At 55.3% G+C, this 23,101-nt stretch overlaps 2 protein-coding genes across 2 annotated transcripts in view; both read left to right on the top strand.

The window, feature by feature from the left end:
- The window catches only part of LOC117888884 (leukocyte immunoglobulin-like receptor subfamily A member 6), a 10,114-nt gene extending 2,274 nt beyond the window's left edge, over nt 1-7,840 (top strand). Inside the window, exons 2-8 of the mRNA XM_034792670.1 lie at nt 276-563; nt 1,404-1,469; nt 2,123-2,242; nt 2,787-2,814; nt 3,346-3,395; nt 3,928-3,965; nt 4,238-7,840. Of these exons, the coding sequence (XP_034648561.1) occupies nt 276-563; nt 1,404-1,469; nt 2,123-2,242; nt 2,787-2,814; nt 3,346-3,395; nt 3,928-3,965; nt 4,238-4,387 (740 nt within the window). The 3' untranslated portion in view covers nt 4,388-7,840. The remainder of the gene's footprint in view (nt 1-275; nt 564-1,403; nt 1,470-2,122; nt 2,243-2,786; nt 2,815-3,345; nt 3,396-3,927; nt 3,966-4,237) is intronic.
- LOC117888945 (immunoglobulin superfamily member 1-like) overlaps nt 5,317-23,101 on the top strand; it is a 45,867-nt gene continuing 28,082 nt past the window's right edge. Inside the window, exons 1-5 of the mRNA XM_034792741.1 lie at nt 5,317-5,521; nt 6,219-6,449; nt 7,198-7,229; nt 14,792-15,140; nt 15,680-15,966. Coding sequence (XP_034648632.1) covers nt 5,317-5,521; nt 6,219-6,449; nt 7,198-7,229; nt 14,792-15,140; nt 15,680-15,966 — 1,104 coding nt within the window. The remainder of the gene's footprint in view (nt 5,522-6,218; nt 6,450-7,197; nt 7,230-14,791; nt 15,141-15,679; nt 15,967-23,101) is intronic.

Here is a 23,101-nt window from a genome sequence, read left to right as displayed (position 1 = left end):
TCCCGGGCTCCAGCTGCGCTGGGGAAGCGCCGGCCGGGGGCGCAGGGTCTGGGGGCTGCCCGGCAAACCGTGAAGCCGGTAGCGCTGGGGCAGCCCTTTCCACATGGCTGGGAGTGGGAGGGAGGAGGGGGCGGAGTTAGGGCGGGAAGGGGCGGAGTTGGGGCGGGGCTGGGGGTGGGGAAATGGGCGGGGCCAGGGCCCGTGGAGGGTCCTCTTTTTTTATTTATTAGATATGGTAACCCTACGTCTCACGGCCTGTCTGCTTCCCACTGCAGAGCCCAGCTACCCCAAACCCAACATCTCCCTGCTGAGCCCCAGCGGGGGGGTCTCCCTGGGTGGATCTGTGGCCGTTCAGTGTCGGGGTCAGCGCCAGGGCGTGCGGTTCGTGCTGAATAAAGAGGGACGTCATTTCCAGCCCGTGGATTCGGCCGGGTTTGAGGTTGTGTTTCCCATCAGCAACGTGAGCCGGGAGGACGGCGGGAGCTACAGCTGCTCCTATCACAGCAAATCGGAGCCGTTCACCGTGTCGTACCCCAGCGACCCCGTGGAGCTGGTGGTGAGAGGTGAGGGGCCCGGCTCGGCGTCCCCATTCCCAGCCCCACCCCCAGCCAGACCCTCACGGGGGCTTGGTGCCAAGGGGACACTCAGAGCCAGGTTCTGCCCTAAGCCCTGATCCAGCAGAGGGGACGCCCAGCCGGGGAGCGGGGATGGAGTCACTGGTGGGTTCCCCAGCCGGGGGTAGCAGCAGCCCCTGGAGACTCCCAGGGCAGGGAGGTGACTTTAAAGCTGCCCCTTGTGCATGGGAACCGTGAGTCGCTATTTAATCCCGTGATCCCCTCCCCTGTGTTCTCCAGGCCCTGCCCCAGGCAGTGCCCTGGCCAGGGCTGAATGAGGCAGGGGCTGCAGGAGAAGTGGTGGCTCGGTGGACACAGCGCTGGGCTGGGACCCAGGAGATCTGGCCCAGCTCCTGGTGGGGCCACAGACTCTGTGTAATGGGAGCACGTCGCGGTTTTCAGAAGTGTCCTTCCTTGTGGGCGGGGCCTCAATCTTGGGGGATCTCAGGCCGAGCGCCCACAACCCGAGACGCCCACAGTTAGCAGAGACCTCTGCAAACGCTGACCTCAATCGCGCTGGATCCCTTGTGTTGGGAGAGCATGTAGGGCCCCCGCCATGATCAGGGCCCTGTTGTGCCAGGCGCTGTATAAACACAGAATGAAGAGACAGTCGCTGGCCCTGGTATCTCACTAAGGAAAGTGAACATGTCAGTGCCTCAGTTTCCCCCTGTGTAGAATGGGGATAATGAGCCCTTCCTGCCTTCTTGGGGGCTGACTCCTTTCCCTTTCTGAGTCAGTGTTTCAGCCCCTATCCCCCCGCCATGAGAGACGCTGGTTCTATTCCTGCAGGGGGAACTGACCCGGCCCAGCCTGGAGCAGCGCCGGCTCCCACTTTCCCGGGCAGTGCAGGGACAGGTACTGGGGCTGGGGGGGAAATCTATTGAGTCACAGATTATGGGGCAGTTTCCCCCAGTGGTTGCCCAAGGGGAGGGACGGAGCTTGTTCTCAGGGGCATTGACTCTCTCCATCCCCCCGCAAACGGATTTGGGAGGGGAGCGAAGCCTCCTGCTTGGACATGAACCCACCGCTAATGGGGCAGCCGGAGGCTTCCTCTGGGGGCAGCTGGGCCCATCAGTGGCCATGGGGGGGCGGGGGGGGGTGCTGGAGCTCCCTGCGAAGCAGCCAGGGGCAGCCAGCATGGGAGGCGGGATACGGGGCTAGATGGGCCCGTTGGTCCAGTGGCCATGAGGTAGGGGGTGAAATGCCTTAGAAATGACGGCCAGGCTGGATCAGACAGCGCCCCCTAGTGCCATGCTGGGGCAATGGGGCCAGCCCTGACTGATGAGGGAGCAACCCCTACTGAGCCCCCCACCCCCTTCAGCCCTGTACCCTAGTGCTACAAATCCCCCGTATCTTGCTTGGTCTGACCCACCTTGATGCCCTGGGCCCCCCCAACATCCTGCTTGTGCCCTGCGGTGTCCCAGCCCCTTGGGCACCGCCTGGGGTGGGAGGGGCTGGGGGGGAACACACCAGTTGCTCCGGCACTCACAGCCGCTGCTGTTTCCCAGGCGGATCGGAATCACTGGGTTTGACCAGCCCCATCATCGCCGGGGCGAGTGCAGCAGCCGCCGGCTTCCTCCTCCTCCTCCTCCTCGTGGCCTTCGTCTGCTTCAGAAAAACCCGAGCCAGTGAGTGCCCTGCCCAGCAAGGGAAGGGTTAAACCTGCCGCTAAGCAGGGCGAGATGGGGTCACGGCTTGGATGGGGGACTGGGCCGGGAAAACCAAAGAGTGGGGGGCTCAGCAGGGGGCGCTGCTGCGTGTGTAATCCCTGTATACTCAGCGGTGCCGCCCCAGAGGTGGCCGCATCTCAGTGCCAGGCGAGGGGTCCCTGAATAAAGAGCAACCGGCACTGTGCTTCTCAGGTAACTGGGGTGACAGAGGAGCCGACTGGCCTGGATCAGGTTCGTTATAACGAGTCACTAACAAGAGAGGATTGGGGACAGGAAAAGCCCCCCTGAGTTAATCTGCCCCTCCCCCCGGTACATGCTATGGTGTTGTGCTGCCCCCTGCTGATCCGGCCCAGCCCAGCAGGGATCCAGGCTCAGCACCAGCAGCAGAGGGGACCCCCCAGGCCCCTCCATCCCTGCTGCCCTGTGGGGGTGAGTGGCCGGGTGCTGGGACCGGGGGATCCCGATCGGCTCATGGGGGATTCTGGTTTGTGTCCCTCTGCAGGAAAAGGAGCCGCACCGAGACCGAGCAGGTAGGAACCCGGCTCCTCCCCCTCCCGATCGACCTGCCGGGGTCACAGGGCTCCTGGGTTCTGTCCCTGGCTCTGGGGGGAGGGAGTGGGGGTTGAGGGCCAGGACTCCTCAGAGATGACCTGGGCCTGCTGACAGTGGAGGGGCACAGCCCCAGAACAGCTGGAGTCACACCATGCCTGCCTCCCTCCCCCCGGAAAGCCGTGACCCCCCTCCCGCAGCTCCCAGCTGTTCCTCCGCTCCTGCCTCTGCCTCTCCCTGTCCAGCTCAGCTGCTTCGCAGGGAGGGGCCCGGCTGCACCATGTGACCGACGAATTGGGGGGGGGCATGTGACCCTGCGTGCCCCCACCCATGTGTCGCTGCTGCCTGGGTTCTGTCCTCAGCTCTGGCAGGGGGGTGGGGTCTAGTGGGTGTGGTTGGGGGGGTTAGGGAACAGGGTCAGTGTGAGGCAGGATGGGGGGCTCTCTGGTTGTGTTGAGGAATCTCCCTGCGGGTGGGGGGCTATGACATTTACAAGTGGATTTCTCTTTTAGCACCAGCCCCTTGGGAGTATTGAAGGCGCCGGCTCAGCAAGACCCTGTCTGTGAGTAACTCACCCAAGGGGGTACCAGGGTGGGGCAGGACCCCTGGGGAGGGGCGGGGCTTGTGGGGACTCCACCCATACGGGGCGGGGCCTGATTTATAGCTGCTGCTGGGCGGGACTAAGGAGAGGGTCCCGGAGGTAGCTGGTGTCAGCTGAGCTTCTTGCCTCTCTCCCACCTGCTCTCTGGGGGCCACCCTCCCCTCCCCCTCTAGTTCAGGGACTCCTTCTATGGGCCCCCCATTCTCCCTCCCAGGCCTGGGGCTTTGTGTGTCCCCCCTTCACTTCACCCAGGCATCCTGACTTCCAGCCCCCCTGCCCCGCCATAACCCCCTAGACTCTGCTGCCATCTCTGTGCCTCAGTTTTCCTCTCTGTCACACGGGGCTAATGACCCTGGCCCATGCTGTGGGGCGGGGGAGGGGTGGCTGTGCCGGGCTCTGAGCCCCCTGGCTGGACGGAGGGGTCGGAGCTGGGTGTGGGGTTCTGCTTGGGGCCAGCCGGGGGTGCAGCTCAGCGGGTGTCTCTGTTCTGCAGACGCCTCCATCGATGAAGAGAAAGAGACGCAGACCCTGGTAAGCGTCCCCTGTTCCCCCATGGGGCCTGACCCCCATGGGCCCCACTCACCTTATCTGGCACACTCGGTATTTTGGGGTGGGAGTTGGGTTGCTGGGAGGAGCTTATGGGATCTCCAGCTGGGATTGCAGGTGTGTGTGTGTATGTGTGTCCTGTCACCCCCTGCTGAAGGGGACAAGCCCTGGTCTGTGTGAATGTGTGTGTGGTGGGGGTTGGTACACACATACACACACGCACACACTCTAGTCACTCACTCCCCTCCCACCCCCAGGAGCCCGACCCGGGCACCGATGGACTCACCTACGCCGAGCTGGACGGCCAGGCGCTGCAGGTCAAGCCGGGGGGCCCGGCCCCTGCCTCTGAGCCTGTCCCGCCCAGCATGTACGCCGCGATCAACGTGAGCCGGGGGGCCCTGCAGTGAGAGCCCCCCACAGCCATGGGGCGCCGGCCCACAGGGTGCAACAGACTCATTGACTCACAGTCTTTAAGGCCAGAAGGGTCCATCGTGATCATCTGGTCTGATCAGGCCACAAAGCCTCACCCACCCACTCCTGTAGCAGACCCCAGCCTCCGCTGAGTCACTGACGGCCTCAAATCATGGGTTAAATACTTCAAGTTACAGAGAATCCACCAGTGACTCTAGTTTAAACCTTCCAGTGCCCTGCGCCCCAGGCTGCAGACGAAGGTGAAACTCCCCCCAGGGTCTCTGCCAATCTGACCTGGGGGGGAAATTCCTTCCCGACCCCAGATACGGCAACCAGTTAGACCCTGAGCATGTGGGCAAGACCCACCCGCCAGACACCTGGGAACTGATTCTCTGTAGTAACTCAGAGCCCTCCCCAGCGAGTGTCCCGTCTCCGGCCGTTGGAGAGATTTGCTGCTAGCAGTCGTGGATCGGCTCCATGCCGTTGTGGGATGTCTCCTCATCCTGTCCCCTCCAGAAACGTCTCAAGCTCAGTCCTGAAGCCAGTTAGGTCCCTTGGGAGGCTGCTCCAGAACTTCGCTCCTCTGACGGTTGGGCCTTGTCTACACTACAGAGTGTTATCGACAAAAAGCGCCATGATAACATCGCTATTGCACGTTCACACTGCGCTTCCTCTGCCGGCAGAGCGCGTCCACATTTGGTGCTCCAGCGTCTACAGTGAGAGCAGTGCATTGTGGGTAGTTATCCCACCGTGCTACTCCGCACCTTCTGCAGCTAGGGCTTGTGGGAAGGCAGAGTGGATCGCAGCATGTCCTGGGGGCGGGCTCAGCGTCCCATGGTGCGTTATTCCACGCTGTTCCAACTGCGTTTCGCGGCATTTCCAACGGCCCCTGTTTCTGGTGTGCCCGCCATCCCTGTGTGAAAGGATGGGTCCTGCCCGGCTCTCCACTGCTGTGAACGCAGCACGGCTGGCCAGGCAGGATGCCATGAGCTCCCAGTCTGAACGGGAACCAGAGTTGCCCGAGCTGCTCTGTGCCATGGAAAGAAATAACACCGGCTTCCTCCTGGCATCACGGAGCGGCTGCACACGGTGGAGCGTCGCTTTGGGGCTCGGGGAACAAGCGCTGAGTGGTGGGATCATATTGTTACGCAGGTCTGGGATAAGCGATGCGTGAGGGGGGGTCACACGGGGTCACATGCCCCCCCCCCCCGATTTCTGCCAGCGTGCGAGTTGGCCTGTGTGTGGGAAAGGCACCAGCAGCGAGCGCTCCCGCTGAGACCCACTAGGTGTGGCCCAGAGCCAGGAAGTGAGACCGGGCTGGTAGCACAGCTCTCTGTCAGAGGGGGCACAGGGAAGCCGGCTGAGTCCCACCCCTTCCTCGCCTTGGCGCAGCACGGCCCCCATGAGAATAACTCCCCTTCATGGGTGACACAGGTCTGGTGAACTAAGTATTAAACCAGCAGGGAAATGTATGTACCTGCTTGAATGCGGGTCTGGACTAGCCTGCCTGGGTGCGCAGAAGGGAGCTCAGGGAGTTGGGGCAAGGGCGGGAGGCAGCGGGGGCTGGGGCAATATGGGGGGTAGGGGGCTGGGGGAGGCAGCAGGGGCCAAGAAGCCAAAAAAAATGTTTGCCTAGGGCACCATTTTCCCTAAGGACGACCCTGGTAGGGCCCGCCTTAAGTGTGGGCGAGGTGGGTGACCGCCCAGGCGCTGTGGTCACAAGGGTGTTGCTGGAGGGGCCTTGGCAGTCACCAGGAAGCCAACCGGGGCAGTGGTGGAGGCGGTGGTGAGCCCGTCATTACGCCCCCCCGTCCCCACTATCTGCAGTTCCCAGTCGCCCGGTCTGGGATGACGAGCCGCGGCTACAGATCGTTCGGATGCGGGAAGCCCCCTCCCTGGACCTGTGTGCGGAGCTCGCCCCAGCCCTGCGGCGCAAGGACACCCAAATGAGAGCGGCCTGTCGTGGAGAAGCGCCCGGCGATCGCTGTGTGGACGCTGGCGACTCCAGGCTGCTCCCGGCCAGTCGTGAATCCGCTGGAAGTGGGAAGTCGATGGCGGGTGCCGCGTTAACACTAGTGTGTGGAGCCGTTAATCGCATCTCGCTACGAAGGACCGTGACCCTTGGCAATGTGCGTGAAATAGTGGAGGGGCTTTGCGCAGTGGGATTCCCTAACTGCAGTGGGGCGATAGAGGCAACGCAGGTTCCAGTTTTTGCCCCGGACCATCTTGCGACAGACACATCAGTAGGAAGGGGACTTCTCCAGGGTGTTGCAGGCACTTGGGGATCACCGTGGGCGTTTCACTGACCCCAGCGCGGGGTGCTCCGGGAAGGGGCATGACGCTCACATCGTCAGGAACACTGGCCTGGACAGAAAGCTGCAAGCAGGGACTTCCTTTCTGCACCAGAAGATTCCAGTGCGGGGTGTTGAAATGCCCAGAGTGATCCTGGGACACCCGGCATAGCCCCTGCTCCCAGGGCTCATGAAACCAAACGTGGGAACCCAGGAGAGCACCAAGGAGCCCTTCAAACCCAGGCTGAGCAGGTGCAGAACGACCGCAGGGGGAACCAACCCAACCCAGCCTGGAACAGCACCAGCCGGGCCGGGTATCGGGAGGGGGGACTCACCATAGAACCAGCCCTGGAAACAGGCTCATGGTGCCCAAGGAGCCACCCTGGGAGCTGGGGCTGGTTGGGTGGGACGGGGGCAGTGACTCCTGGTGCATGGGCCCAGACACCGGGGGGGGCAACCCCCACCCTTCCCTCACCACCTGACCCCCAGCTCCTCTGATATCTCCTGCCTTGCAGGTCGCTGCCTGGAAGCTGCTGGGGGCATCCTGGTGGGGGGGGGCAGTATCCCGTGAGACTTGGCTGAGGGGTTGGGCCCAGCTGGGTACCTGAGTCCTGGGGCAATAACCCAGCTTCTTGGGCTGCATCACATCCCCCTGGCAATAGGAGTGAGCATTAGCCAGAATTCCCTCTGCTCTTGCTTCCCCTCCCACCATTGGGATCTCAGGGGACCCCTGACCCACCCCCCAATAGATGTTCTGCTGCATCTGTCTGGGCCCTCAGCACCGCCGGGACGTGGAGGGCAGCGGGTAACATACCAGCCTCCCTCAGCGCGCACTGCTTGGCTGTGTTTGTCAGAAGCCAAGACAGCCCGGGGCTGAAACTAGAAATAGAGAATAACTCTGAGGTCCTATTGTAATTATGCAAAGCGTGGGCCATTAATGGCGGTTTAGAATGTTGATGGCTCCCATTGACTAGGACAATTGACTGTAGACGGCTCTGTTTACCTGCCAGCCTCCACTGCATACCTGATACGGGAATCCATCTGAAACCTGGTGCTTTTCCACTGAGAAGGAGGGGTGGGGGCCCAGAGTGACAAAGGATTCCCGCCTTGTGCCAAAGATATAAAAGGGAATGGAACAGAACAAAGGCGGCCAGTCAGGAGAAATCCCCTAGTTACCACCTGAGCTGGAGCTAACAAGGATTGTACCAGGGGAAAGGATTGGGCCCAGACTAGGAAGGAGTCTAGTCTGTGAAAGAAGCTTATTGGAATCTCTCTAAGGGTGAGATTTACCTGTATTCAGTTTCTTAATGTATTAGGCTCAGACTTGCGGGTTTTTTTTTTGTTTTGTTTTTTGTTTTTTGGTAACTTACTTTGTTCTGTCTGTTATTACTTGGAACCAGTTAAATCCTACTTTTTATACTTAATAAAATCACTTTTGTTTATTAATTGACCCAGAGATTAATACCTGGGGGAGCAAACAGCTGTGCATATATCTCTATCAGTGTTATAGAGGGCAGACAATTTATGAGTTTACCCTGTATAAGCTTTATACTGAGTAAAACAGATTTATTTGGGGTTTGGATCCCATTGGGAGCTGGGTGTCTGGGTGCTGGAGATAGGTGACCTGAGCAGTTTTTGGTTAAAGTCTGCAGTTTTGGGGGTATGAACCAGACCTGGGTCTGTGTTGCAGCAGGCTGGTGTGTCTGGCACAACGAGGCAGGGTTCTGGAGTCCCAAGCTGGCAGGGAAAATGGGCTCAGAGGTAGTCTCAGAACATCAGGAGACTGTCCCAAGGGGGTCTCTGTGACCGAACCCGTCGCAAGGTCCATCAATGGCTATTAGGCAGGATGGGCAGGGATGGTGTCCCTAGCCTCTGTTTGCCAGAAGCTGGAAATGGGTGACAGGGGATATCCACTGGATGATTACCTGTTCTGTTCATTCATTCTGGGGCACCTGGCACTGGCCAGTGTCAGAAGACAGGATACTGGGCCAGATGGACCTTTGGTCTGACCCAATGTGGCAATTCTTGTAGGCTTGTAGCAGTGATGGAATAAACTGCTGGCTTGTGAAGTCTCTGGTTGCGTCCAAATAACTGGAAGGTCCTCAGGCCCTTGGTTAGATGCTCCCATTAGTATAAGTTCAGACTCCAGAGGTGTGAGCAGGAAAGAGGCAAAATGGAGATGTTTCCAGTGCCTTTTATAGCTTCTGCCAAGTGAAGGGAAATCCATCGTTCTCCCATGGAAAATTACAGGGAAGAAGATGGTGTTTGGAGTCACATGTCCGTGCGTGCTGACCTTAGTCATAGGAGAGGCCATCCCAGGAAAGGCCGTTCAGTGTAGACAGGCATCTCCCCAGGTCCATTGTGACCTAAGTGTGCTTTGATGGGCGATTCAACCTGAATAGTTCCTTCACAGTCTGCTGGCTAGTCGCCTTGTGGTTGTTACCACAAGAGCAAACATTTGAAATACAGGTACATGGTTAATATTCATAACTTCAGATACAAAAATGATTCATGCAACCACAGTCAGCCAATCATAACCTCTCCATACACACCTCACTGGGATACTTTGTACAAGATTTGTTGAAATTATATAACGGTAGCAACAATGATCGGCATGGTCTTATTTTAATCCGATAACGTCACACCCCCTCTTTGGGTCTGCGGTTGCTCTGCTTCTCCTGTCATGGACTCACAGATGCCCACTCTTGGCCCCGTGCGGTCTGTGGGGGGTGCCCCTTTCAGTGCGACAGCCCTTCTTGGGGTCCACTCTCTCTTGGGGTTAGGCCACTCCACCTCCTGGAGCCGCACCTCTCTGAGCCTTAGCACGTCTGACTCTGCCGTGGGCCCCCTCAGGGAGTCCACTTGCTCTGGACCCCCGGGGCCTCCATCCCCCAAAGGGGTTGATGCAACCCTGTTCTCTAGACTGGAGGGACTCTCAGCCAGCGTAAAACAGGAGGGGTTATTGAGCGTTGAACACAGCACAGGAAACTCTCAGGGCCTCAGGCCTGGCCTTCCTCAGCACAGCACATCCAAGTCTCCCCTGCATCCAGGTGGGCTCTGCCTGCTCCCCCTCTCCAGCCCAGAGCCCCCCTGCTTCCCAGCTGGGCATCTGATACCCCCGGCCCCCAGCCCCGCCTCTGTCCATTGTCTTCTCTCCAGGGAAACAGGGTCGCCTGGGCCTCCTCTCCTCTCAGCTGGCCTCTGTCCCCCTCTGGCTGGAACTGGCTGGTCAGGTCACCGGGGTCCTCTCTTCACAGCCCATTGTCCTTCCACTGGCCAGAACTGGCTGCGACTCCTGAGCTGGGCCTCCCGGTCACCAGGTCACCAGTCGCTGGGGTGTCCATCCTCGAGGCCATCGGCTGGGGTCCCAAGTTCCCTCTCCGGTCCTCTGTACCAACAAACTCCCTCTCCCCTCACCTCGTTAAACCAGTAACCCCCAGGGACACTGAGTCCCACCTCCTCCACATGCAACCCGCTGGAAAACACGGAAAAAACCCACACAACCCCCCCAAGTCGTCACACCTCCCCATCCAGGGTATCAAAGTCCCACTGGACGACAGCCCCAGGCAGCCTCCTGCTCCGCTACCCGCTCTGTGCCATTGCCCCCCGTGGCTGGCAGGGGAAGCCCGGCTCGTCTGCTACTCCAGGGTCCAGCTCAGGAACCTACAACCACCAGCCAACCTTTGTCCCGTCCCAAACCTGGGCTGCTTCCTCCCCATCAGGGTCCTTCTCCACCCTCCTTGGGGCCTCTTCCCTCGGGGCCGGCACCCAGGGCATCTGTTCTCCTCGATTTCCCCCCTCCCCTCTCTAGGCCCAGAGACCTGGAGACCTTCACCCAGCAGGGGAGGAGGCGGAGGTGTAGGTGAGATGAGCAGGGGCAGGGCGGGGAGCTTGGCTGCCAGTGGGTGCAGAGCACCCACCAATTTTTCCCTGTGAGTGCTCCAGCCCCGGAGCACCCACCGAGTCGGCGCTTATGGGCCCAACCCCACATTCACCCCTCCTCCTCCCTCTGCCCCTCTAGGCAGTCTGGGGAGGCAGGATTGTTCCCCACCTCCAGGGCTGAGGCGTCGGCCATCTTAGCCAGCATGGCCGCCCTGCGAGGGCTGCAGGGGGGCGAGGGGGTGGCCATGTTACCTGAGGGCAGCCAGGGGCTTCCTTCCCTTGGAAAGCAATGGGAGATGGCGGCCATGGCTAGTGGGGGGCTGTGAGGGGGGACAGGCTGGGGGCTGGGGAGTCAGGCAGGGGTGGGGGGGTCAGGGAGTGGGGGAATGACCCTGCTTCACAATGAATCTGCTGCTCATCTCCCTCATGCTCCGGAGACGAAGGCTCCCGGGGGGTTGGTGAGCAGGGGGGTCGGGGCCCTGGGACGAGGGGGCTGATTGAAGGAGGCTCATTGGGACCCTTTGGCCGGGCAGCTGATGCACCTTTAATGCAGCCCCAGCCCGGCCCAGCGCTGTCTGCGAGCACCAGAGGGGCGACACCGTGACGGTGACACCAGGAGTCCTGGCCCCACCTCCACCCCCCCGGCTCTAACCACTAGTCCCCACTCCCCTGCCAGAGCCCGGAACAGAGTCAGACCTTCCTGACCCCCAGCTTCCTCCTGCCGCTAGCCAATGGCGTATAAACAAAGCCTGTGTCACGTCCTCTCTAGGGGCCTGGCCACATAACCACTGACAGTGTCTCCTCCAGCTCGGGGGCAGGGTCTCTGCGGGGGCATTAGAATGTCCCTGGGTCTCTCCCGGCTGGTGACCCGTTGGGGGGCAGGGATGGAATTTCTCTTTCTTCAATTTTCTTTTGAACCTGGTTGATTTAATTCACACGCTGAGAAAAGCCCCTTAGAACCAGGCGTTACAGTGTAAACCCGTCATCACCACTCAGCTATTGCACAAGGGGCAGCAAACCCAGGCGTCCCCCATCGCGCTGCTCCTCACACGGTGCCACGGCTCGTGTCGCAGGTGGGCGGGTTGGCAGGCTGAGAGGGAAGGCTGCAGAGTCAAACCCTCCAGCACCAGGAAATACCACAGTTAAGTTTTCCTCAACTCTGCCCCCTTTAATTGCATGAACACGTATTAATTTTACCTACATGGGTCACCAGCCAGCTTTGAACTCAGAATGCAACAAAGCGGGTGGGGGGTGTGGCGAGGGAGGGGGAGTCTGTTTGTAAATCTTTATGGAAATACAGGAGAACTCGAGAGTTACAAATACCTCGGGATTGGAGGTTGTTCGTAACTCTGAAATATTCGCTGCTCTGAACAAAAGGTTATTGCTGGTCGTTCAAGAGTTTACACGTCAACATTGACTTCATGCAACTGAACATGGACTTAGCACAGCTTTGAAACGTTACTATGCCGAAGAAAAATGCTGCTTTAACCATCTTAATTTAAATGAAACAAGCACAGAAACAGTTTCCTTCCCTTGTCAAATCTTTCTTTTTAAACTTTGCCTTTATGTTTTTAGCAGTTTATGTTTAACACAGAACTGTTCTGTATTTGCTTGTTGTAAGTGATCTCTGCTGCCGTCTGATCGCTCACTTCCAGTTCCAAATGAGGGGTGTGGTTGGTTGGTCAGTTCGTAACTCTGAGGTTCTACTGTAGTGGTCAGTGGAAGATTGAAGACAAGACCCTGTGGTCTCCTGGCTCCCAGCCCAATGCACCTTCCCAAATCCTGCAGGGTGCACTGAGAGTGACCTCTCCCCCCTGCCCACAGAGACATAGACAAGCTGGGAGCTGCAGGATGCTTGGCCAGGCTGATGGGCCCAGGGTTTCCTGGGTTTTGCAGGGGCCTGTGCTTGTTTTGCCTGCCCTAGATTTCGCCAGCAGATTAGAGACAAGGTGTGATGGGCACAGGAAAAGACGACACATCATCAACTTCCTGTAGCTGGAGCCACCAGCTGAGTTCCTTATTTGGGGGTCAGTGGAGTTGGGCTTCGGGGCATTGGTGGCAGCGCTGAGGGACCCCTCTCTGCCCCCATCATGGCATCTGCTCACACTGTCCTCTTCCTCGGTGAGTATCAAATAAAGCCAGGGCGTGTGCCCATGGGGGAGATCTGATCCCAGGGCATGTGTCCATGCGGGCAAGGGGAAACCCTAGACCAGGGCATGTGCCCATGGGGTGGGCAGGTGGGATCAGAGCCCAGGGTGTAATATTGAGTCACTGTGGGATCTGGTCCCTAATGAGCCGTCTCCTTTCCAGGCTGCTGGCTGGCCGGGCAGAGCGGGGTGTTGGGACGTGAGTATCTGTGGGGCAGGGGAAACTTTCGTGTTCAGGACGGGGAGGGGGAAAGTGATTTCCAGCCTGTTCCCACCCTGAACCACAGGAGCCCCCCGGGCATGGGCTTAGCACCCTCTTCACCCCCCACCCCCTCATTCTGGGGTCCTGACCCCAGGGAGTGCAGGGCTGCTCCGCCCCCTGGGCACCTTCCCCTGCTGAGCCACCTCTCTGGCCGGGGTCCCTGAGGCTCCTTCAGTCAGTTCCCTGGGCTCTGGTGCACAATGCAGCCTTAGGGCTTAACCCCTTCCTGCCCGCGCGGTAGCCGGGGGACAGGAGGCGGCTGGGTTATGTGGGTGGCCAGCAGCAGCCTGGGGGTGTTTGCTGCCTTTCCACACTGTGCGGGCAGGAAGGGACAAGCTGCTTCCATCCCTGGGGGAGAGGGGGAAAGATGAGCTCTGCAAAGACAGGGGCCAGGTCAGCCCTTCTCCCTCCTGCCCCGCTCCTCCCCGGTGGCTGGAAGCAGCTCCCGTCTCTCCCCTCCCACACAGTGCGGAGAGGCTGCTGCTGGCAACATTCTGGTGTGAACCCTGGCAGAAATCTGGGGGCGGTGGGGGGGCATATGACCCTGTGTCTCACCGCCCTCACATGTTGCCTCGGGAAGACACGGCAACAGGTATCAGGAGAGGCGGGTCCGTCCCCAGGGGCCCAGCCAGGCATGGAGGATGGAGAGTGCTGGGCAGGGAGGTTCGGGTTGGTCAGTCACCAGCCCCATGTGAGAGAGGGATACGGGAGTGTGTGTGTTTGTGTGTGTGTCTGTGTGTAACTTCTTCCTGTGGGGGGGGGATAGGGGTGTGTGTGTGTGTGTCACCCCTCCCCATGTGAACGCTAAAGCTTTAAAGATAAAGTAAATACAAAGAATCCAGCTACGCAGAATTTCTTTTTAACAGGGGCTCAGTCAACTTGATGTTAATGTGAATGTTTGTACTGCGTAGCTCTGATTGATTGTCATTGAACTCACTTGAATACGAGTAATTTTACCAGGTGTCCCGTATTCAGCATAGGGAAACATGGTCACCCTACTGATGGGCTGAGATCAGAACCCAGCCCTGCCCCCAGTGCAGTCAGGGATGACTCCGGATTGACCCTGGGGGGCTGAGATCAGAACCTGGCCCACAGGTTCTCTGTAGGGTTTCAGAGTAGCAGCCGTGTTAGTCTGTATCCGCAAAAAGAACAGGAGTATTTGTGGCACCTTAGAGACTAACAAATTTATTAGAGCATAAGCTTTCGTGGACTACAGCCCACTTCTTCGGATGCATATAGAATGGAACATATATTGAGGAGATATATATACACACATACAGAGAGCATGAACAGGTGGGAGTTGTCTTACCAACTCTGAGAGGCCAATTAATTAAGAGGAAAAAAACTTTTGAAGTGATAATCAAGATAGCCCAGTACAGACAGTTTGATAAGAAGTGTGAGAGTACTTACAAGGGGAGATAGAGTCAATGTTTGTAATGGCTCAGCCATTCCCAGTCCCTATTCAATCCGGAGTTGATTGTATCTAGTTTGCATATCAATTCCAGCTCAGCAGTCTCTCGCTGGAGTCTGTTTTTGAAGTTTTTCTGTTCCAATATTGCCACCCACAGGTCTGTCATAGAATGGCCAGACAGGTTAAAGTGTTCTCCCACTGGTTTTTGAGTATTATGATTCCTGATGTCAGATTTGTGTCCATTTATTCTTTTGTGTAGAGACTGTCCGGTTTGGCCAATGTACATGGCAGAGGGGCATTGCTGGCACATGATGGCATATATCACATTAGTAGATGCAGTTCCCTGTGGGTGCAGTGAGGTGTCTGTTACCCCTGGTGCTGTCCCTGGGGCTGGGCGCTAAGGGCAGGTTACAGACACACAGGGAGGGGTTTGTGTCTCCCAATCTCACTCCTGTTTGTGTGTGAACGCAGAGCTCCCTGCACCCAGACCCTCCATCTCCATCAGCCCCAGCGGGGTGATCACCCTGGGGGGAGCCGTCACCATCCGCTGTCAGTGTCGGTGCGAGGCCAGGAGGTTATTTCTGTATAAAGGTGGAATCCAAATCCGGGAGCTGGATGCTGATGGGGATGGGGGTGAATTCACCATCCCCAGTGCCAGACGGGAACACGGAGGTGTCTACACGTGCCAATCTCGCTCCAGATCAGAGCCACCCGACTGGTCGGATCCCAGTGACATCATGCAGATCATTGTAGTAGGTGAGGGGCCCGACTCGGCATCCCCGCTCCCAGCCCCACACCCAGCCAGACCATCATGGGGGTCTCTGGGCAGGTGGGACATTCCTTGGGGTGTCACTGAACCTGCCTGTGCCTCCATTTCCCCTTGTACGAATGGGGGATAATCATCCCTCCTGCACCTTGTGTCTGGTTAGATCATCAGGACTTGGCTCTAGGGCGGGGGCTTTTTCTCACCGTGTCTGTGCAGCACCCAGCACCTCTGACTCCGAGCCCCCTCCTGATCTAACCACTAGACCCCACTCCCCTCCCAGAGCCAGGGATAGAACCCAGGAGTCCTGGCTCCCAGGCTGTGGGGCCCCATTAAGTAACTAGACGGTGCGGAGGGGTGCTCTGGATTTTAGGCAGTTCCGGGCGTAGCTCCCAGCAATCTCTGGGATCTCGGAGAGGTTCCTCTGGCTGGGTTTTCTCCCAGGGGCCCCGTCTCTGGGACCGTGCGGCGAGGACGGGGCGCAGTGACTGTGCTGGGGTCTGTCTCACGGCCTGTCTCCTTCTCACTGCAGAGACCACCTACTCCAAACCCTCCATCTCCCTGCGCCCCAGCGGGGGGGTCGCCCTGGGGGGAGCTGTGACCGTCCGGTGTCAGGGTTGGTACCAGAACGTGAGGTTCCTTCTGTACAAAGATGGAAACCCGAACGCGCTGCAGGACGCGGAGCCGGCTGGGAACGTGGCTGAGTTTCCCATCAGCAACGTGAGCCGGAGAGACGCAGGGAGCTACAGCTGTTATTATCACCACAAATTGTACCCGTTCATCTGGTCGTATCCCAGTGACCCTGTGGAGCTGGTGGTAGCAGGTGAGTGGCCCGGCTCAGTATCCCCACTCCCAGCCCCACACCCAGCTGGACCCTCGGGGCAGCGGCATGTGCAAGGGAGGAAGCAGGCGCAGGGCCCTCGAATCAGTGGGTCCGGAGCACAGAACTCCTCCGGGGAGCAGAGCCCTGCGGGGAGCACACAAAGTGCCCCTCCAAAAGCAGCTACATTTTTATTCCTGTTCATGCCACTGATCAGGGGATCTCTGCACCAATGGGGCGCTCAGAGCCAGGCTCTGCCCTGAGCCCTGGGCCCAGCAGAGGGGACGCCCAGATGGGGGTAGGGACGGAATCACTGGGGGGGTTCAACAGCAAGGGGCAGCAGCTGCTGCTGGAGGTTCAGGGCTGAGGGAGGGGGGATCCCTGCCCCATGGGGAGCTGCAGAACAGGGGCCTTTCCCAGGGGATGCTGCCCTGGTCTTCCCTGGTCCGGGGATGCACAATGGAGTTGGGGTCCAGGGGCTGCCCAGTCAGCACCGGCCCCAGCGCTGAATTCACTCCCCACCAGGCCGGAAAATCAAAGCCAAAAGAAACGCTAGGTTGTTGGCTGAGCAGTGTCACCTTTTCAGCGGCTTCCCCCCGCGGGCCTGGGTTCTCGGTTCCCTCCCTCCCCCATCCCAGCAGATGCTCATTTTAATCCCACCACGTGAACTGACCCAGCTGGGTCCCAGCAGACGGATCCGCCCCTGACGGAGCTGGATGGAGAAGGTGAGTGGGAGAAATGGAACAATTCATCCCCCAGGGAACAGGGCTCCCCGCTCAGATGCCCACGGGGCCATTCGGGCCCTTTGGAGGGGGATGGTCCCTGCAGACAGAACTGATGGGTTTAGTTCTTCTATATAGAGGATGATGGAGAGCTCCATGGTGGGGTGGGGGTGGCCACGGGTCCATGGGAATGTGAGTCCTTGGGAACATAGGGCGGTGGACAAATGGGAGCACATCTGGTGATGGATACAAAAATGGACTAAGACCTTGTCTACATGAAAACTGGACCCGAAATGACGAATCCAGTGTGGTTCCCAACCCGCACTGGTGATCTCAGAGCGAGTCTGGGCTGTCGGAATTTGCACTTCCTGGTTTGATACACTGAGGGAATGGGGGGTCCCCACTCCCCAGCCACTAAAATCCCCCTCCCCCATCCCGGGACTGACAGTGACGATTGATGCTGAGTTGGGGGGGGATCACTGAGTCGCTGTTCCATCCCCTCCCCCTGCCCCGATGGACACTGGTTCTATTCCCGCAGGGGGAACCGACCCGACCCAGCCAGGAGCGGCGCGGGCTCCCACCTGCCCGGGCAGCGCGGGGCCGGGTACCGGGGCTAAGGGGAATCACCATCGAACCAGCCCTGGAAACAGGCTCGCGGTGCCCAGGGGCTGGGACGGGGGCAGTGAATCTGGTTGGGTGGGGCCCAGACACCGCAGGGAGGGGCTCATTGAAATGGGGGGATGGAAAGACAACCCCCACTGCCCCTCCCCCACTGCCAGCCCCCCAGCTCCCCCAAAGCCTCCTGCCCTGCAGGTCTTTGCCAGAAAGCTGTGGGGGATCCCGGGGGCGGGGCAGGATCTGGTGTGCTGGGTCCCCCTGGGCACAGGGGGGCTGGGGCTATAATCCCCTTCCCTAGGCCCCATGATGTCCCCCTGGCAATAGGGGTGACCATTACCCAGAATTCCCTCTCCTTGCCCTCCCCTCACTGGGTTCTCAGGGGATCCCCGACCCCCCCAATAGATGTTCTGCTGCATCTGGCTGGGCCCTGGGCACCGCTGGGACGTGGGGGGCAGCAGGTGACGTCCCAGCCTCCCCCCGCACGCACTGCCTGGCTGTGTTTGGCAGGAGCCGAGATACCCCGGGGCTGGGCTCACTGCACAGCAGACAGGCCGGAGTAGAGGCACCTGTGGGAGTGGACAGAGGGGACTACAGGGGGGCTGGGGGGCTTAGGGGGCAGTTCAACTGCCCAGGTGCCCCGTTCACCGGGGAAACTGAGGCTCAGCCCCAGGGCAGCAGGACGCAGCCTCCCCTGAGGGGTCCAGCCCCAGGGAGGCCCCAGAGCCGCGGTGCCTGGGAGACGGCCAGAGGGGGGCTGGACCAGACCCGCTGGATGGGGGGCGTTGCGGGCTCCGCTCCCGGGGCAGCGCCAGCTGCTGATTTCCCTGTCCGAGCCCCCCGAGTGNCTTATTCCTTATACACACACACACATTATATATATATGACAAAGTTCCTCCTCTATCTTGGTGCGTCCTGTGCTTATTGGCGGATTTTCTTGCCTCAGAGATTCACTATGGGGGTTGGGGAACAGCCCAGAGACCTTCCCCTCTGGAAAAACCCACAGTCCAGGTCAATTGGGAGGTTTGAGGGAAACCCAGCCCCGCCCTCTACTCAGGGTTGAAGCCCAGGGCCCTGTGGACTGCAGCTGTCTATAGTGCCTCCTGTAACAGCTGCATGACAGCTACAACTCCCTGGGCTACTTCCCCATGGCCTCCTCCAAACACCTTCCTTAGTCTCACCACAGGACCTTCCTCCTGGTGTCTGATAATGCTTGTGGTCCTCAGTCCTCCAGCAGCACACCCACTCACTCTCAGCTCCCTGTGCCTCTTGCTCCCAGCTCCTCACACTCACACCACAAACTGAAGTGAGCTTTTAAAACCCAGGTGCCCTGATTAGCCTGCCTTAATTGATTCTAGCAGCTTCTTCTTAATTGGCTTCAGGTGTCCTAATTAGCCTGCCTGCCTTAACTGGTTCTAGCAGGTTCCTGATTACTCTAGTGCAACCCCTGCTCTGGTCACTCAGGGAACAGAAAACTACTCATCCAGTGACAAGTATATTTGCCCTCTACCAGACTCCTGTACCCCACTGGTCTGGGTCTGTCACAATATATATTCATTCACACAATCATTCATTCAAGTTCTGTATAGGTGTTATAGTTACCAGCCTAGAAGCTGCTCATGCCAAGTTACTGGCCAGGTATCTTGGTCATGAGGATGGAGCCGAGTCCGTGTCAGGTGCACCTGATGCTCCTGGAGGTTGGCAGCAGAACCGGAGACTCAAAGTCCTCAGTCTTTAGAGTCCATTCTTATAGGAATTAATTCCTATATTAGTCTATGGGAGCTGTTGCATCCTGCTGTTCCTGACTCAATCAGCAGATGGCACATTCCTGGTGGCACCACACTGTCCAAAATTTGTGTCTCTCATCCTTCCAGGTGATGCGGTGGATCCCAGTTTACCCTCCCGGGGTTGTCTGGTGGTCCACTTGACACATTCTTTGGCCGATGGATACTCCCTTTCTAGGCTGGCACCTCCCTAACCATTCATGTACATCAAGCATTCATCAATATACATTCCATATCTTAACCATATTTTTAATTTACTGTCTCCACCACTTTCGGGGTCTGTGCTAATTCATTTGAGACTGGGGGTCTGTTCCTAATAGCCATTTCTCTTACAATGTAGTGAAAGTCACTTAACGGCTTATAGCATTTGTTTATATTGTAACAATTACAGAATAAACTGCCTGAAGCGCAGTGTCAATTAACGGCTTAATGCTCACAGCAGGGGTGGTAACATAGTGTTCACTTCAAGAACAAAGTCAATTAACTTGTTTGTAAGTTTTACATAGTAATAAAGTATCTTTCACAGGACAGAAACAATCAATGGTTTCTATAGACAGTAGCTTACAAGTTTTAACAGAAGACACAAGAGATTTTTGTACTTGGTGAAATCGTTGGGTTTTAAAGTGTGGGGGACAAATTATGGGGAGGGTCACTGTCACTTGGGGGAATCATTGTTTCTTGGGGGAATCACTGTTAGTACCTTCTTTAATATCCCTACATTATCCCCCTTTTGACACTACGATATTTATATAATTGTTAGTGTCACTTTCTTTTTAACCTGTTTAAGAGAAGGTACTGTGAGGCAACATGTGTTTCTGATTCCAATTTAGCGTACATTCTTTTTATCTGAAAACACATGCCACACATACCAATTATACAAATACAATGTAATATCAAGACTACTATCAAGGGGTGTAGCATTACTGATAGAATGCCAGTGGTAGTCAGGGACCATCCACATAATATATCATACCAGTGGTAGGTTGTAATTTGTTTCTCTGCGGTGGCAATTCCTAACATGTCTCTATTGGCATGTATAATATAAATAGCTCGATTTCCCACTTGGTCATCTGTTCTAAAAATTTGGTCACTTCAGTAGTATACTACTCGATAGTATTCATCACCATGCAATTTTGACAGGTCTGTATGCCCAATTAGGGCCCATTTAAACTATTCAATACCATGGTAGGTTACGAAAAAAAGCCTTTATAACATTAAATAATATTAAAAACTAGGTTTAAATTCTTACCTTTCAAGTCTTTCTGTAGAATGAGGCAACTTTCCTGGTTCAGACCCTCTCAGACTTCTTATCACCGCCTTTGGATCGGCCCAATAAGAGGTTGTTTTCTGATCCAATCCTAGAGTCCCAAGACTAAACAAGAGCCAACTCCCTCCTTTTCCCCCACCCCTCCTCCCTCTTCCCCCTTTTAACTGTTTTATTCTTATCTATAGAAACAGACCCCCAGCATTTCTCCTGCCATGTAACCCTTGCATAGTGGGTTTTTTTTTATAAAAGATAAAACCATAAGCTTTTAGTAACAAACAATTTAAAAAAAATTTTTCCTAGATTTTAAACTAACAGGGGTTATTTATTTAGTAAGCACAATATGAAGGTGCAGCTTTTGTTGGGAATCTAGGATTGGATCAGAAAAATGAATTCTATGACGCTGCTGTAAAACAACCTCTAATTGGGCTGATCCAAAGGCGGTGGTAATACATCTGAGATGGTCTGAACCAGGAAAATACCCTCATTCTACAGAAAGACTTGAAAGGTAAGAATTCTCCCTCTCTCTCTCTCTTTCTGATTCAACCATGTGCTCTCTATTTATGCCCTTTGCAAAGGGAGCTCTCTTTTCCTGTCCTGTTCTTTCTTTTAACCTCTCTCTTTCTCTTAACCTACCCTGATACTGAATGCTTTTTTCTTTACTTTTTTACCCGGTGCTTACCAAACAGGCTCTACCTGCTTCTCTCTTTGTTTATTTTTCTTTCTTATTCTGATTTTACCATGTGCTCTCGATTTTTGCCCTTTGCAAAGAGGGCTCTCTTTTCCCTTTTCTTACCCTGATCTTTCTTTTAACTTTTCTTTTTTTTAACCTACATGGGTATTGAATAGTTTAAACGTTTTCTTATTCATTTTTTTACCCTGTGCTTACCAAACAGGTCCTGTCTTAGTAAAATCCTTTTTAAACCTAGTTTCTAATATTTTTAAAGGCTTTTTTTCTTAACCTACCCTGATATTGAATAGTTTAATGGTTTTTTATTTACTTTTGCCTTAGTAATTCACTTTTTAAACCTAGTTTTAATATTATTTAATGTTTTAAAGGCTTTTTTTTAACCTATATGGATATTGAATAGTTTAATGGCTTCTTTCTTCACCTCTTTACCCTGTGCTTATGAATCAGGCTTTGCCTTAGTAATTCACTTTTTAAACCTAGTTTAATATTATTTAAAGTTTTAAAGGCTTTTTTCTTAACCTACCCTGGTATTGAATAATTTAATGGCTTTTTTCTTAGCCACCCTTTTACCATGGGGTTACTAAACAGGCTTTGCCTTAGTAAATTCCTTTTTCAAACCTAGTTTTTAATATTATTTAATGTTTTAAAGGATTTTTCCATAACCTACCATGGTATTGAATAGTTTAATGGTTTTTTATTTACTTTTTTACTCTGTGCTTACGAAACAGTCTTTGCCTTAGTAATTCACTTTTTAAACCTCGTTTTATTGTTTTTAAATGTTTTTTTCTTAACCTAAATGGATATGGAATAGCTTAATGGTTTTTTATTTACTTTTTACCCTGGGCTTACAAAACAGGGTTTGCCTTAGTAAATTTCCTTTTTAAACCTAGTTTTGAATATTGTTTTACTCTTTTCTTAAACTAACCCTTTAAAAACAAATATTTCCTTTTTTCTTTAAGTTCTATCTTTCTATTCTTGAATAACTTGTCTTTACCAACCTCTCTCCTAACTCAACCACCCCAAAGAACCTTTCTTTCCTTTTTTTCTCTAAATCTTACTCAAACTTTCTTTTTTCATCTTTACACTCTCCCACTCTCTTCTTTCAACTGTTTTCTTTCCACGTACCCAAGCACAAGCACCCACAACACTACCCCTACTGAAACACACATCCACACATTTTTTCAAAATGGCCAACAGCGCCAATCTTTGCCTCCACTGGAAATGGGGTGGGAAGGCAGGACATAAGCCCTAAATGGGCCCTAATTGGGCATACAGACCTGTCAAAATTGCACGGTGATGGATACTATCGATTGGTATACTACTCGGATTGTTCATCTCTGTGTCTGCCGCTTGTTCTGGGTTGATGACCAACTTTATTGCCTGTCTGAAGAGGATCTGGTATGGCTGGATCTTAGTTCTCAGCCTGTTACTGCTGTGAATGGCTGCTAATTTTAGCGGCAGTATCTCTGGCCAGTTTTTACCGGTGTTGTCTGCAACTTTCCTAAGGGCTTCTTTAATAGTGCGGTTCATCCTCTCTAGTTATCCTGAATACTGCGGTCTGTATGGGTTCTGGAGTTTGTGTGAAACCCCTAATGCTTTAATCATTAGAGTAAATATGTCTCCCACAAAGGATCCTCCGTTCTCTGAGTCAATAATGTCAGGAGATCCATATCTGTAAAGCACTTCAGAGAATAGTTTCTTAGTGGTTGTGCGGGCGCTATTGTTCCTCGTAGGGAAAGCTTCCACCGAACCTGAAAAGGAATCTATGATTACAAGTAGATATCAAAATCCTTCTTTACTCCTTGGCAATTTATCAATGAAGTCAATTTGAATTCTATGCCAGGGTCCCAGCCTTCTTTGATGTAGCATCTGAGGCTGGTGTGGAGGATGAGCTTTATCTTTGGGACACTGTATACAATTCCTGACCCATATATTCACATCATCTCTCATCCCCTTCCATTCTGCCACTTGCTTTAATCTTCCCAGCGTCCCTTCCACTCCTTCATGCATGAACTGATGAGCTATGTTCACCGGTTTCTGTCTTTCAATTCTTCCCGG

Source organism: Trachemys scripta, chromosome 16, assembly GCF_013100865.1.
Source record: "Trachemys scripta elegans isolate TJP31775 chromosome 16, CAS_Tse_1.0, whole genome shotgun sequence".
In the NCBI taxonomy this organism is placed as follows: Eukaryota; Metazoa; Chordata; order Testudines; family Emydidae; genus Trachemys; species Trachemys scripta.
The sequence above is the reverse complement of the archived record's forward strand: the minus strand, read 5'-3'. Positions and strand labels throughout refer to the sequence as shown.